At 43.7% G+C, this 12,969-nt stretch overlaps 1 protein-coding gene across 1 annotated transcript in view; it reads right to left on the bottom strand.

Annotated features, from left to right (window-relative positions):
• Slc24a3 (solute carrier family 24 member 3) overlaps positions 1-12,969 on the bottom strand; it is a 480,749-nt gene that overhangs the window by 187,959 nt on the left and 279,821 nt on the right. The window contains exon 3 of the mRNA XM_052183806.1: positions 10,052-10,128. Coding sequence (XP_052039766.1) covers positions 10,052-10,128 — 77 coding nt within the window. The remainder of the gene's footprint in view (positions 1-10,051; positions 10,129-12,969) is intronic.

The following is a 12,969-nucleotide window of genomic DNA, read 5'->3' as shown; positions in this document are numbered from 1 at the left end:
ACCATAATTTACTCTCCTTGCGCTAATCCTCTCTGCTCACCAGGGTTAGCTCCATGTTGACGTTGACAAATTAAGGCCCTGCTCAACACTTTTCCAAGAGTAAACAGCAAATTCCACAAGCTGTTTTAATCATTTTCCTCATCCAGGGCAGAATCCCTTAACTAAACATGTCTGTCCAGAGAGTGAGTTGTGGCTAGAACCTTTCTGACCAGACCACTCAGTTCTCTTCAGTTTCAAAACTCCCTTTGACTAAATTTATACCTAAGTAGTTTATTACTCCTACAAATAGGATTGCGCTCCACATTTCTGTTGGAATAGTTGGTTGCTACTGTGTAGAAAAGCTACTCAGTTTTTGCAGGTTGATTTTTGTAAGCTGCAACTTTGGAACTCATTAGTTTGCTTTCCAAGTTTTTCTGGTGGAGTCTTTAGGGTCTTCTTCAGAGCAGCAGATACTTCCATTTTGTATTTTTGTACTTTTTGGTTAATAATGACTAAAAATTTAAAAGGATGAATGAATGGGTCTATTTACTTATACTTTTGGTTGTACTGAGGGTAAAACCCAGTGCTTTGTATATACTAAGCAAACATTCTATTTCTGAGATATACACACAACTCCTTTTTAAAACTTAGATATTTTCTTTATTTATCCCCTTTTCACATTTCCCCTCTGAAAACCCCCTATCCCATCTCTCCCTGCTCACCAACCTACCCACTCCCACTTCCCTGACCTGGCATTCCCCTACACTGAAGCAATGAGCCTTCACAGGACCAAGAGCTTCTCTTCTCATTAATGTCCAACAAAGTCATCCTCTGCTATATATGCGGCTGGAGCCATGGGTCCTTCCATGCATACTTTTTGGTTGTTGGTTTAGTCTGGGAGCTCTGGGGGAATGGTTGGTTCATATTGTTGTTCCTCCTATGGGTGCAAACCCCTTCAGCTCCTTGGGTCCTTTCTTTAACTCCTCCATTGGGGACCTTGTGCTCAGTCCAATGGTTGACTGAGAGCATCCACCTCTGTATTTGTCAGGCACTGGTTGAGTCTCTCTGGAGGCAGCTATGTCAGGCTCCTGTCAGTAAGCAGTTGCTGGCATCCACAACAGTGTCTGGGTTTGGTGACTGTATATGGGATGGATCCCCAGGTGGGGCAGTCTCTGGATGGTCTTTCCTTCAGTCTCTGTTCCACACTCTGTCTCTGTATCTCTTCCCATGGTTATTTTGTTCCCCTTTCTAAGAAGGACCAAAGTATCCACACTTTGGTCTTCTTGAGCTTCAAGTGATCTGTATTGGGTATTCTAGGTTTCTGGGCTAATATCCACTTATCAGTGAATGCATACCATGTGTGTTCTTTTGTAATTGGGTTATCTCACTCAGGATGATATTTTCTAGTTCCATCCATTTGCCTAACAATTTCATGAATTCATTATTTTTAATAGCTGAGTAGTACTCCATTGTGTAAATATACTACATTTTCTGTATCCATTCCTCTTTTGAGGGACATCTGGGTTCTTTCCAGCTTCTGGCTATTATAAATAAGGCTGCTGTGAACATTGTGGACCATGTGTCCTTATTACATATAGGAGCATCTTCTGGGTATATGCCCAGGAGAGGTATATCTGGGTCCTCAGGTAGTACTGTGTCTAATTTTCTGAGGAACTGCCAAACTGATTTCCAGAGTGGTTTTACTATCTTGCAAATCCCACCAAAAATGGAGGAGTGTTCCTCTTTCTCCACACCCTCTCCAGCATCTGCTGTCACCTGAGTTTTTGATCTTAGCTATTCTGACTGGTGTGAGGTAGAATCTCAAGTTGTGTGTGTGTTGATTCACACACAACTCCTAAAAAATTACATTTTAGAAATTGTAATTAGAATTGTAATTTAGAAATTGAATTTAGAATTGTCAACAGAAAGAGAATTTAAGTGTATAAAGTGACTGCTATATTAATTATCCCACTTTTTGATCATTCCATAATGTGTCACAACTATATAATGCCCCATGGATATATATATACTTAATTACTATTTGTCAATTTAAAAAATTAACCTCTTTCTCTGAAAATGACAATACCTCTTGCTTCTGAGGCCTAGGCTTGAAAGAAAGGCCTATGCGGAGAGATCTTGTCCTTTCGCTTATAGGTATGGTAGCTTTGTCTGAACGGATCTGGCTCTTGCTGTATGGCAAGAGATGCACTATGACACGTTATACCACACAGGTTATACCACATTTTAAAGGGCATGGAGAAAGGAGAGGGTAAAGACCTAAGATCCTAACCCTCACAGAACAACTACTGTGTGTTGGAGACATAGGGTATTTGTTCCCAAACACTAAATATTTGAGACCTCACATTTCCTACCTCCTATTTCTGTCTCTCTGGTACCTTCCATCCTGGTTTTTGTAAGCCTGATGGTTAAGTGGTATCGCCTTCGGACCCTTCCTCCTGGGATGACCAAGCTCAGGACCCTCCCTTGAAAGGGACCAGGTAGGAAAGCACAGCCTCTTTGCTAGGGAGAGATCTAAACTTACCATGTCAAGGAGAAAACATGGGAAGAGAGGCTAGATGCTAAATTAGAATTCATGCTTAGGATGTCCAGGGTAGCATCTAGCCATACATGGGTTTTCAAATCTAAGCTAGTTAAAACTAAGGAAAACAGACACAAACCCAGTTCCTCACTGATATTGGTTATACTTTGAGGGCTAGGTGGCCATGTGTGTCCAGTGGCTCCCATAGAGAGCACAGACTTTGCACCAGAGTTCTGTTGGACAAATGATAGATTTGGGAAGATGTGTGAGCTTTGATAAATCCTTTAAAGTGCTAGAGGAACTGGAAGATGAGAAAGGAGCCATCTCTACCACTGCTTGGACCCCAGTTATTCTGCCCCCTGATTACTGGTTGATGTCATCTCAAAAGTTATCTGAGCCCAGAGACGCACGTTTCAGGAAACTATCCTTCAGATACTAAAATAAACAGCAAAGAACTGAGAACACCATGTACTTGCACATCTCTTCAGAGCAAAGTTGTTTCCTTTCCCTAAAGAATGAAAAGGAAAGTATAAGACAGTATACATATAAGACTATTCTTGTTGGGCACAAGAGTCCCTTGAGAGACTCCTCCATCTTCCAGCTTCTTCAAGAAATGAAGCTCAGTCCATTTGTGCATTTTATTTGGCAGGTAGCTGAGGGTAGGGTAGGGCTAAAACATCCTCTTTGGGTGCTGTGTTATCCCCCAGGCCTCTGGGGGGAAGCTTCTTGATTAAGACCTGGTGACCTAACTTAGAAGAGGCAAATTTATGTGGGCTGGTGATTATAGCCAGGTGAGAAAAAAGTCAGCTGGGCCAACGGGAGCCTACAGAGGTTGTGACTAGTGCTGGGAAGTGCGAGCAAACAGGGCAAGCCATCAGGAGAAGACACCAGGAAGCCAAGGCCCCGAATGGAAGCAGAGTCACCCATCTTCAGAAAGAACACAGCTTGTGTGGGAAGATGAGAAGCATACCTAAGCTGGGGTGAGAACATTGAACACCGAGGGAACTAGCTACAAGAGTGAAATCAGAGGGAGATGATATGTGGGTGTTACCTCCCATTATTCAATAACATTCAATCACATCTATCCCAGAAGCTCTTTCTACTGACAGTGATTTCCTCTGCACCTTTGGGGAGTAAAGTGAGGTGCTAGTAGAATCCTGAGGTTGGAAATGGCCCATTCTTCAACTTAGAAGATAGTGAAGGAATAAGGGAGACCAGAGATGGACTCATATAGTGTGGGTTTCCCTGATCTGCAGAGAATATTACCTTTCTGAGCTTAAGAGGAAGTCACAAGCTTGTGGACAGCTTGTGACTATGGCAATGGAGACCACCACCTTTGGACTCAAACCTGCGAAGCATCACATGGAGATGATAATGGAGTGATGACAGTGGTCTTCCTTGCTATTCATGGAGGGCCTTCATCTGCAGAAGTCTTGGCTTGATGAACCAGCACAAGATCCTGTATTGACTTCTAGGATGGCCTGCTCTGTATGGAACCCACACCCTTTATTATGAGTTCCTAAAGGGCATCAGGAACTGGGATGAGGACAAGGAGATTCTCAATACTGGATGGAATAGGCTAAGGCAGAAGGGGAGACAACCAGCCCCTCTAGGGCCCACACATCCATTTTGCTGTCGTGAGAGGCCAACAGGGAGGGTGCAGATAGCAGTTTCCTAATTAAGATTTCAGTATTAAATATCATCCATAGGTTCATGTCTTTAAACTCTTGGTTCCCAGCTAGTGGTACTATTTTGGAAGGTTGTGGAAATGTTGGGATGTGGAGCCTACCTGGGAAATGTTAATCAATGAGGATATCCCTTATATCAGGGCCCCAGTTACCCAGTATCTGTCTATCTCTACTCTCACCTCTCTCCTAACATGATATAAGCTAACATGATATGGGTCCATCATTCCACCTCGTACCTTCCTTACTATGATGATCTAAGCCCCTGAAATCATCAGCTAATTGTTTCTCTCTGGTATTTGGTGACAGTGATGACAGTACTAACGTACAGTCTAGCATCTCAGTGGAGGAAAATTCCTTTCTGGGCATCCCCTGAGATTCCTATGAAACTCCTGGACTATGTCCAGGCTTAGACTATGAAAACACTCAGGAGAAGCACTCTCAATGATGTATCCTTTTGGTTGCTTGCGTTTTACAGTCCTTGGGCTCACACCGAGCACCTTGCTTTACTACTGAGCAGGTCCAATAGCCTACTCATTGAGGTTTTGGTCCTGAGTAATCCAGTTGCCAGGTATAGGCTGCTGGATGAGTCCAGAACCCCATTCTCAGTCTCACTTAACAAAAAGTTGCCTTAACAAGAGACAGAATCACTTTCCCATGTGTGCTATTTCACACACACACAGACACACACACACAGAGACACACACAGATACACACTGGCTATGGGAGAGGGGAAAAGGGGAAGAAATGTGTGTGTGTGTGTGTGTGTGTGTGTGAATAAGATGGGGGAAAGAACAGAACAGTTTGTGGAAAAAGAGGAGCAAGGGGGAAACAGAGCCTTAACACGTATGAAGGGTACTTTTGAAAGCTGACAAGGTATGCAGAGGAATTTAATCCATTATAGAAAGATGTCTTCCCTAACTCATTTTGAGAATCTCCAGTATTGATTATTTACAGCTTTTCTCCCTCTCCTGGCAGAGAAAAATGCCTGGCTTGGTTGATCATCCAGAGATTCAGCTTTCCATGTCAGGCAGGATAATTATCAAAAATTTGTCAGATATTTATAAACCACAAACAATCACAGCCCTAGAAAATAATCCATAGGCTTCTCTCTCTATCTGGGGCAGACTCAGTGAGTTCACAAAGGACACAGATTTCTTCAGACACAGGAAATCCTACTTCTAACACCTCAGCATTAGGAAAGATGGAATAACAAAGGGTTTCTAAGGCACATGTGCTCTCTTAGGGAAATTCACTGTTGACTAAAACTGTGAAGATGCTACATCTGTCCACTTTCAGGGGAGGCATATACACACAAACACAGTTGGAAGAAATAGAAATGCTTTTTGAAATGCAATCTCAGGGTTTATGTATTCTAAACCAAAAAGATCCAAGGGGGAAATTAGAGTTGCCGTGTTCAGCAACTGAGCCAAAAAGGACTGTCTTGTGTTCCACAAATCACCCACAAAAGAGAAGTATTTTCAGGACAGAACAATAGAAGCAAGCTCAGACAGCTAAGATTTAAAAGATTGCTCTGGTGTGTGTGTGTGTGTGTGTGCGTGGTGGGTGGATTGGTTGGGGGGAGGTCTTTGATTTCACCTGCATACACAGATCTGTACCAACTTGGGCTGAAAACTATAAACATTGTGTAGAAATCAAACACCTGTGGTACAGAGCAATAGGCAGTGTGGGTTTGGATACAAGTAATTATAGGTATCATTGGCTTTCACAAGAAGACCTAAAAGTACATGCTATTCTTCCCTAGACCCATGATTATGGCTAGTTAACGTCATGAAAAGAACAGTTTTATATATCCCTATCCCAAGAACAGCCAAGGGTGACAGGATAGGCATACTGGTACCCAGTGGCAGAAGGCAAGACTTCTCTGATATGGATTGTGGCACACTAGGCTCTGGTACTTTTAGATGGATTCACACTAGATCCAGGGTATCTTTCTTCATATCTTGCACTCCCAGAAGACTCTCCCACATGCCCTTGGGCCTTTTACTGTGACCTTGCTGGAATATTCTCAACTTGCAGGAGAGAGGTCTACTCTGATCCCTGCCCCTAAGCAAGGACATAGAGCTGATAGGTTGGGAGATGGATAGCAACTTCCTCCAGTACCACTTCTAAGTCACCATGGTAACTTCTGTGTGAGTTCCATGACCTCTCCAAGCATCTTACCTGTGCACTTACTACTACCCACATCCTTCCGTGCTGCTTCCTCCAGGTGCTCCGAATCCCTACATCCCCATTACCCAGCCTATATGATTTCCTTATTGTGTCTGAAATTATCCCCATTCCTCTTTCTAGGTCTCCTTTAGTAATTCCTTGTCTACTCTTCAAGACCAGCAGCACCTTGGCCCCCAAGTGTGCCTCTGCTGAGCCCCCTCAGCAGACAGAACAGACCATGGTTAGCACTTTGAATGAATCACGATCCATCCACGGCAGTTCGCCTCACAACATACTGACTTCCTGCAGGATAAAGCTATCGCTCATCCACTCAGAAGGGCCCAGCCAAGTGCTACCAAACTTCTAGCTCAGGGTGTACTCCTAAATGTGAGAGTCTTTTAACTTTTTACAGTCTTTACTTGTGTGCTCATCTGTTACTGCTGGACCCTAAAGTACCCATTGCCTTTACAGCAATTAGTTTTATATCCCGAGATGTTCACTGAAAATTTCCTGAGCAAGCTAAATTTTCTGGGTAATATGTAAAGTAAATGGGGACAAGAGGATCTGCCCTGAATTGAGCAAGCAATGACTATACAACTCATGTTGTTCAGTGAGCCAAATGTGACACCTGAAGCTGTATTAATAGCCCATTTCTCTGACCATATAGAAAGACCCTCCCCTCATCCTACCTACCTGCCTCTACCCTGTATGTGCTACACACACATGGAACACAGGAGGCAAGTTCAAGGTTAATCCATCAGGGTCTCCTCCTTCCAAGATTAGGATCCTCGGAAGGATCCTGTGAAGATCTCGGAAGCCAGCTCAAGATTAAAAATTAGTTACTTCTCTGTTGTAATAAAAGACCATGACCGAAGGTAAATTAAAGATGAAAGAGTTGATTTGGGCTTATGCTTTCTCAAAGAGAATCCATAATAGCAGCAGGTGGCCAGAGCAGGAAGTTGAGAGATTGCATCTTCAACCACAGACAGGAAGCAGAGAGAATGAACGAACTCTCAAAGCCCACCTCCAGTGATGCACTTCCTCTCACAAGGTTCCACTTCCTAACAGTGCCACCAACTACAGGGTCCATGTGTTCATATATGTGGTGAGCTCAAGGAGGCACATTTCTCAAACAACCACAAGCTATGTGGGTAGATAATTCTTCTATTCCATGCATTGTAGAGCAGGGTCTTGAAAGAACAGGCACTGACCTTGATTTCTGGATTTATTGCCTAAAGTGCAGGGCCCAGGACAGAGACAAAAGGAAGCATTCTATATTAGGGACTACAAAGTGTTAATCTGTGGACTCATGTTTATTCTTGTAAGGATGACATGTCTACTGTAATAGCCTGTGGTGGTCCACTTTGTTTTCATGCCAGCCTGGAACTACTGACACAGGTAACAGGAACCTTTCTGAGTGACCTGGCCTTGTGAAGGGCAATGGAGATTGAAGATCCTTGGCATTCAGCTGGGAAGGTAGAGTAGGAGAGGAGGTCCTTGCCATATGCAGTTAGTAGCACCACTGTGGGAGAATGAAAACCCTTACTGTTTGGGCCAAGACCAGGAATCTCATATCTCACATGTCAAAGCAGCAGGCTTCTGTTAGCTGCTAGGGAAGTCTGGATCCCACTCAGCGCCTGGGATGCCTCAGCCCTGTGACAGTGGAGCCTCTGTGGTGCCGAAGATGGCATCCACATTAATTGTTCAATGCACACGACTCTCTGGAAGGGCAGGGAAGACTGCCAGCTCTCCAGGATTCTTATTTATTTGGTGCTTTTAGAGACAGCTTTTGCTAGAAGAAAAAGTTTCGTGCGTTTCTGTCCCTAGGTAGGAGTGTGGTAGAAAAAGAGTTGAAGAGTTGATTGCTTTTGCCTGGAAGGGGGTCAGCTCAAGTGACTCAAGGGTCTAGAGATGTGAACCATCTTGTCAGAAACCATGTGCAAAACAAAAGACTTCAGAGTCTCAGACTTGGGCCTGATGTGAATCCAGAGCCCAGAATATGCCTACAGATTACCTGTAGGTATAGATTGAAAATTAGTTGCTAGGTCCTCTTTCTTAGACCATTGTGGACTTGTGACTACAACTGATACAACAGAAATGATACAGTGTGGTTCCTGAGGCCAAGTTCTAAAGCTCAAAATACTTCTTCCCTGGGTGACATAGCCATTCCCATGCTAGCGTTCAGGCTTCCATGTTTCCACATTGTAACTTTCCAAGGCAACTCCATGGCAGAGAATACACGAAGGATGAAGGAGCTTTGATTGATGGTTCTAGGGGGACTCAGCAAAGCTCAGCCCTAGATCTGAGTGTGAAGAAACCCTCTGGAAGCATACCAGGTAGCCCAAGACACCCAAGTTAACTGTGCCAGCCACATGAAGAAGGATTCCCTCCATGCTCTTTTTGAATGGTTGAGCCGGAGAGCCCAGCAACAAGGGATGTGAACAGGACTCACTAAGCCTAGGGAGTTTATTTCACAGCAACAAATAAAAATAAGGAAGATGGCAATAAAAATGTTTTGAAGAAGTAACATGCCTGGTCTAGACTTGGGCTGGAGTTTTCTTGTTCTGAAGCCACTTATTCTCTCTCTCTCTCTCTCTCTCTCTCTCTCTCTCTCTCTCTCTCTCTCTCTCTCTCTCTGTGTGTGTGTGTGTCTCTCTTCCTCCCCCCTCTTTCTCTGTGTCTCTCTCCTCCTCCCTCCCTCTCTCTCTCTCTCTCTCTCTCTCTCTCTCTCTCTCTCTCTCTCTCTCACACACACACACACCCACACCCACACACACACACACACACACAAAACCCAGAAACCTCTCCAAATGGGAACAAGGTGAAGCAAAGTCCTTAGGGCCACTGTATCTTTAGATGATGGTACAGGACAGTGGTGCAGGACAATGGTATGAACTACAAAAGCAGATGAAGGCACAAGTTATAGTTGATCACCTATTAAGGGCTAGGCACTGGGTATCATCACATTAAATATGATGACTGAGCAAATACGCTGTCTCTACTATGTGGCAAGAATGGGTATAAAAATGATGCCAGGTATGAAATGAAGTCCCTGTTCCCATAGGACTTATGTTCCCACAGGGAAGTTAACAGGCAATGAAAAAATAACTGGATAATGACAGATTACATAGAAGAAAATAATGCATAGTAAGGGGGAACACTCTGACACATGGTCCACCTGGTTGCAAAATTGCTTCACCTTTCCCTCAAATGGTATAGTGTGAGCACTGGCAGGATCAAGTTTGATAGGAGAAAATGTGACTTGAGAGTTCACTAAAACAAAAGAAGATAAGAGGCAGATGTTGGCAGCCAGTCTTTAAGAGACAGCCCATTTAGCCGGGCAGTGGTGGCACATGCCTTTAATCCCAGCAGTTGGGAGGCAGAGGCAGGTGGATTTCTGAGTTCAAGGCCAGCTTGGTCTACAGAGAGAGTTCCAGAACAGCCAGGGCTACACAGAGAAACCCTGTCTCGAAAAACCAAAGAGAGAGAGAGAGAGAGAGAGAGAGAGAGAGAGAGAGAGAGAGAGAGAGAGAGAGAGAGAGAGAGATGGCACATTTGGAGATGGTCTGTTACCAGGTCGGTTGGCAGGCAGGAATGGAGCCTCTGGGTATTTTCGCTGTCTACCTACCTCTCTCCTTCAAGCCTTGCAGGCAAAGGCACAAGAAGGGCTACTTACACAGAGCACATGGAGGACCACCGCTCCTTGTCGTCGGTCTTCATTGGAGAAGATGTCCCTGGGGAATTCATGCAGGGCTAGAGAACAGAGAAAGAACCAGCTCAGTACAGATAATCTTTTCAGTACAGATAATCTAGGATAGGGCACTAACCCTGACTTTAGAGTACTGTTGATTCTGGGTCTATCAATTTGCATAAGAACAAAACAAACTAAAAGACTCCAAGTTTATGAACCTCTAACTAGAATTTAGCATTTTCTTCTATCATGATGTGACAAACCACATAATGTTAGTATGACCTCAGCCTCAGCTGCCAATGCAAATTTTCATCTAGAGTTGTCCGTTAGTGTCCATGAGAGATTGAATCTGGGATCTCTAGGACACCATATGGGCATACTCAAGTCCCTTCTGGAAAATGGCATGGTATTTTCATATTATGACTCATAACTTTTCCTACAATGTAAATAGTATGTAAATAGTTATCATGCTGTATTGTTTAAGGAGTGATAAAGTCTGTACAAAGGAATAATTAAAAATATTTCAAAGGTAGTCGGTTGATCTGTGGTACAGGATACATGGATATGGATGGTGTGTTCCACTCTATTGATGCAGCTTTGCCACATTGTTTTGATACTATGGTAGTTTGTAGGACATCACTTGTGACATTAACTTCAAATATGGAACTGTGGCACAGTTTTAATCATCTCAGAGAATTTAGGAGATCTCTTGAGTTTGAGGTTAGCCTGATTTACATAGTAAGCTCTAGGTCAGCTAGGGCCACATAATGGAATCCTGGCATTGAGGAGCCAATATGGTCACTTGCGCATGAGGGCATCTTCCCAGAGTACAGCAATTCACCTTCTGACTATATCTTTGCATGTGAGATTGGTGTGAGCATGGGTCTCTTCTTAGTTGCATATTTATCTGCACATGCTGGAACAACTCTATTGAACTAGATCCCAGCCCCTGGTTTTAGGGTAGAAATTGTTATGAAATGGAGCCTGGCTTTTTACATATCATGTAGTCAGAGTTGGCCTTAAACTTGTTCTCTCCCTTTAGCCTTCCTTGTAAAATTATAAACATGAACCACCATGCCAGGGTCTTTTCCTCTTCATATTGGCCACCAATCCCATCTTGAATATTCTATTTTATGATTCTTCTCATCTTAATTATCTTCCAAAAGTTTTACTTCTGAAAACCACCACACTAGTAGAAACTTTAATATATAAATGGGGGGGGGGCACAAATCTGTGACATACAGCCTCTGGCATATCCCAAAGCCTCTATATATATAAGAACTAGAAAAGAGAATTTTAAATGTATCCATAATGTATGGAGACATAGAGCCAGGTATTTATATATACATATTGGCTTTGACCCACAATAGTGAAGCATGGAGGACAGGAGACAGAAGGGAGAATCTTTGGCTGAGCTTAAAGTCAAATTAAACTATCACTGAAACTTTCCTTTTTAATCCAGTACAGTGGAGTCCACAGACTAGGACTTCTTACACAGTCATCTAGAGCTTAGAAAGCTCTTATAATAAATATTTGATTCCATCATGCCAGAAGCTGCTTAGACTCATTTGTAAATGGCACCGTCAGATGTCCCTGGCTGTGCACACTGAATGAGGAACAATGATTGTCACTAGAGGCCCATTGTTCTTTTTGGGGGGCAGCCTCCAACACTATCCTTTGCCTCTACTGACCATTGAGATGATGGCCTCTCGGGGATCTCTCTATGGCTCCCTCTGCTCCGGGCACATAGTATGATATAGAGATCACAGCAGTTGCTTAGCTTCAGTGAGGCAGACAAAGAATTCTGAAGAGAGAAGTTGTTGGTCATGGTGTAGGGAGAGAGTAGGTTAGCTTTGCCCCACTGGTCAAATGGTTCAGGGAAGAGTGGACAACAGCAGCTGAGCCCCTTCCACAGATACAAGGCAAACTCTCCACATGGACACCACTCTGGGACTTTGCATATATGAGTGTGGGAAATGGTGTTTACAGACTAGCTAAAGTTTTCCATGAAAGCCTTCCTCTGCTGGAAGGCTCTGCTCATAGTCCCTGGCCTCAGTTGCCTCATCTGCAAGTAGACCAGACAGTGTAGACCCTTCAGGACTCCCCCAACTCCCTAGAGTAGATGTCTGGAGCTAATCATCATGTGAGGGTGAGTTTCTTTTGTTAAATGCAAAAGAATAGGGACCATGTCTGTGGATAGAGGTAGAATGCTCATTGCCTGGCAGAACATGACAGACAGCTATAGTTTTCATAAGCATCCACAGAATGGATTGGAGACCAGGGTTCATAGAGCTTCATAGAGCCAGCTCTCCTTCACTAGGTGGCGGGTACATCAGTGCCACCTTTGTATAATTTCCATGATGAATATAAGCAATGTATGTGAAACATCAAGCTTCCTGAGCCAATCTAGCCTATTCTTAATACAATGATAGCCCAAGTTGCTGGTGTGGCATGAGGCAGAAGGTGCATTCATATTTGGCCTTGGTATGGAAATCCAACCTATTACTAACTCCAGCTTGCCTTTTCAAGCTTGTTCATCCTTGTTTCCAAGGATGGAAGTTGGTCCATGAGAGGTGTGCATATGATTCCTATGTTTTGGATGTGGGCCCATGGAGCATGCTGGTGTAGCTTTACCCATCTGAGAGCTTCCCCCACATAGCTTCTGACTATTGCAGCTTCTCTTTTTTCTTCCCTGCAGTTTTCTTTCCAGTATATTCTGCCAGTCTGGGGACCAGCAACAGCATCAATGCTGTTCCCATGGAAACTACAGGGCCTTGAATGGAGTGGATCCCTCTTTCCATGGCAACAGCAATCAGTGTCCTTCTGTCTGTCTCCTGGCCACATTCATTCTCAGGCTTAAGAGTGATAAATCTAAATGGAGAAGTACAAAGAGATAGAAAGTA

The sequence above is a fragment of the Apodemus sylvaticus genome, chromosome 5, assembly GCF_947179515.1.
Source record: "Apodemus sylvaticus chromosome 5, mApoSyl1.1, whole genome shotgun sequence".
NCBI classification, from domain to species: Eukaryota; Metazoa; Chordata; class Mammalia; order Rodentia; family Muridae; genus Apodemus; species Apodemus sylvaticus.
This window is presented reverse-complemented; position numbering and strand designations above follow the sequence as displayed.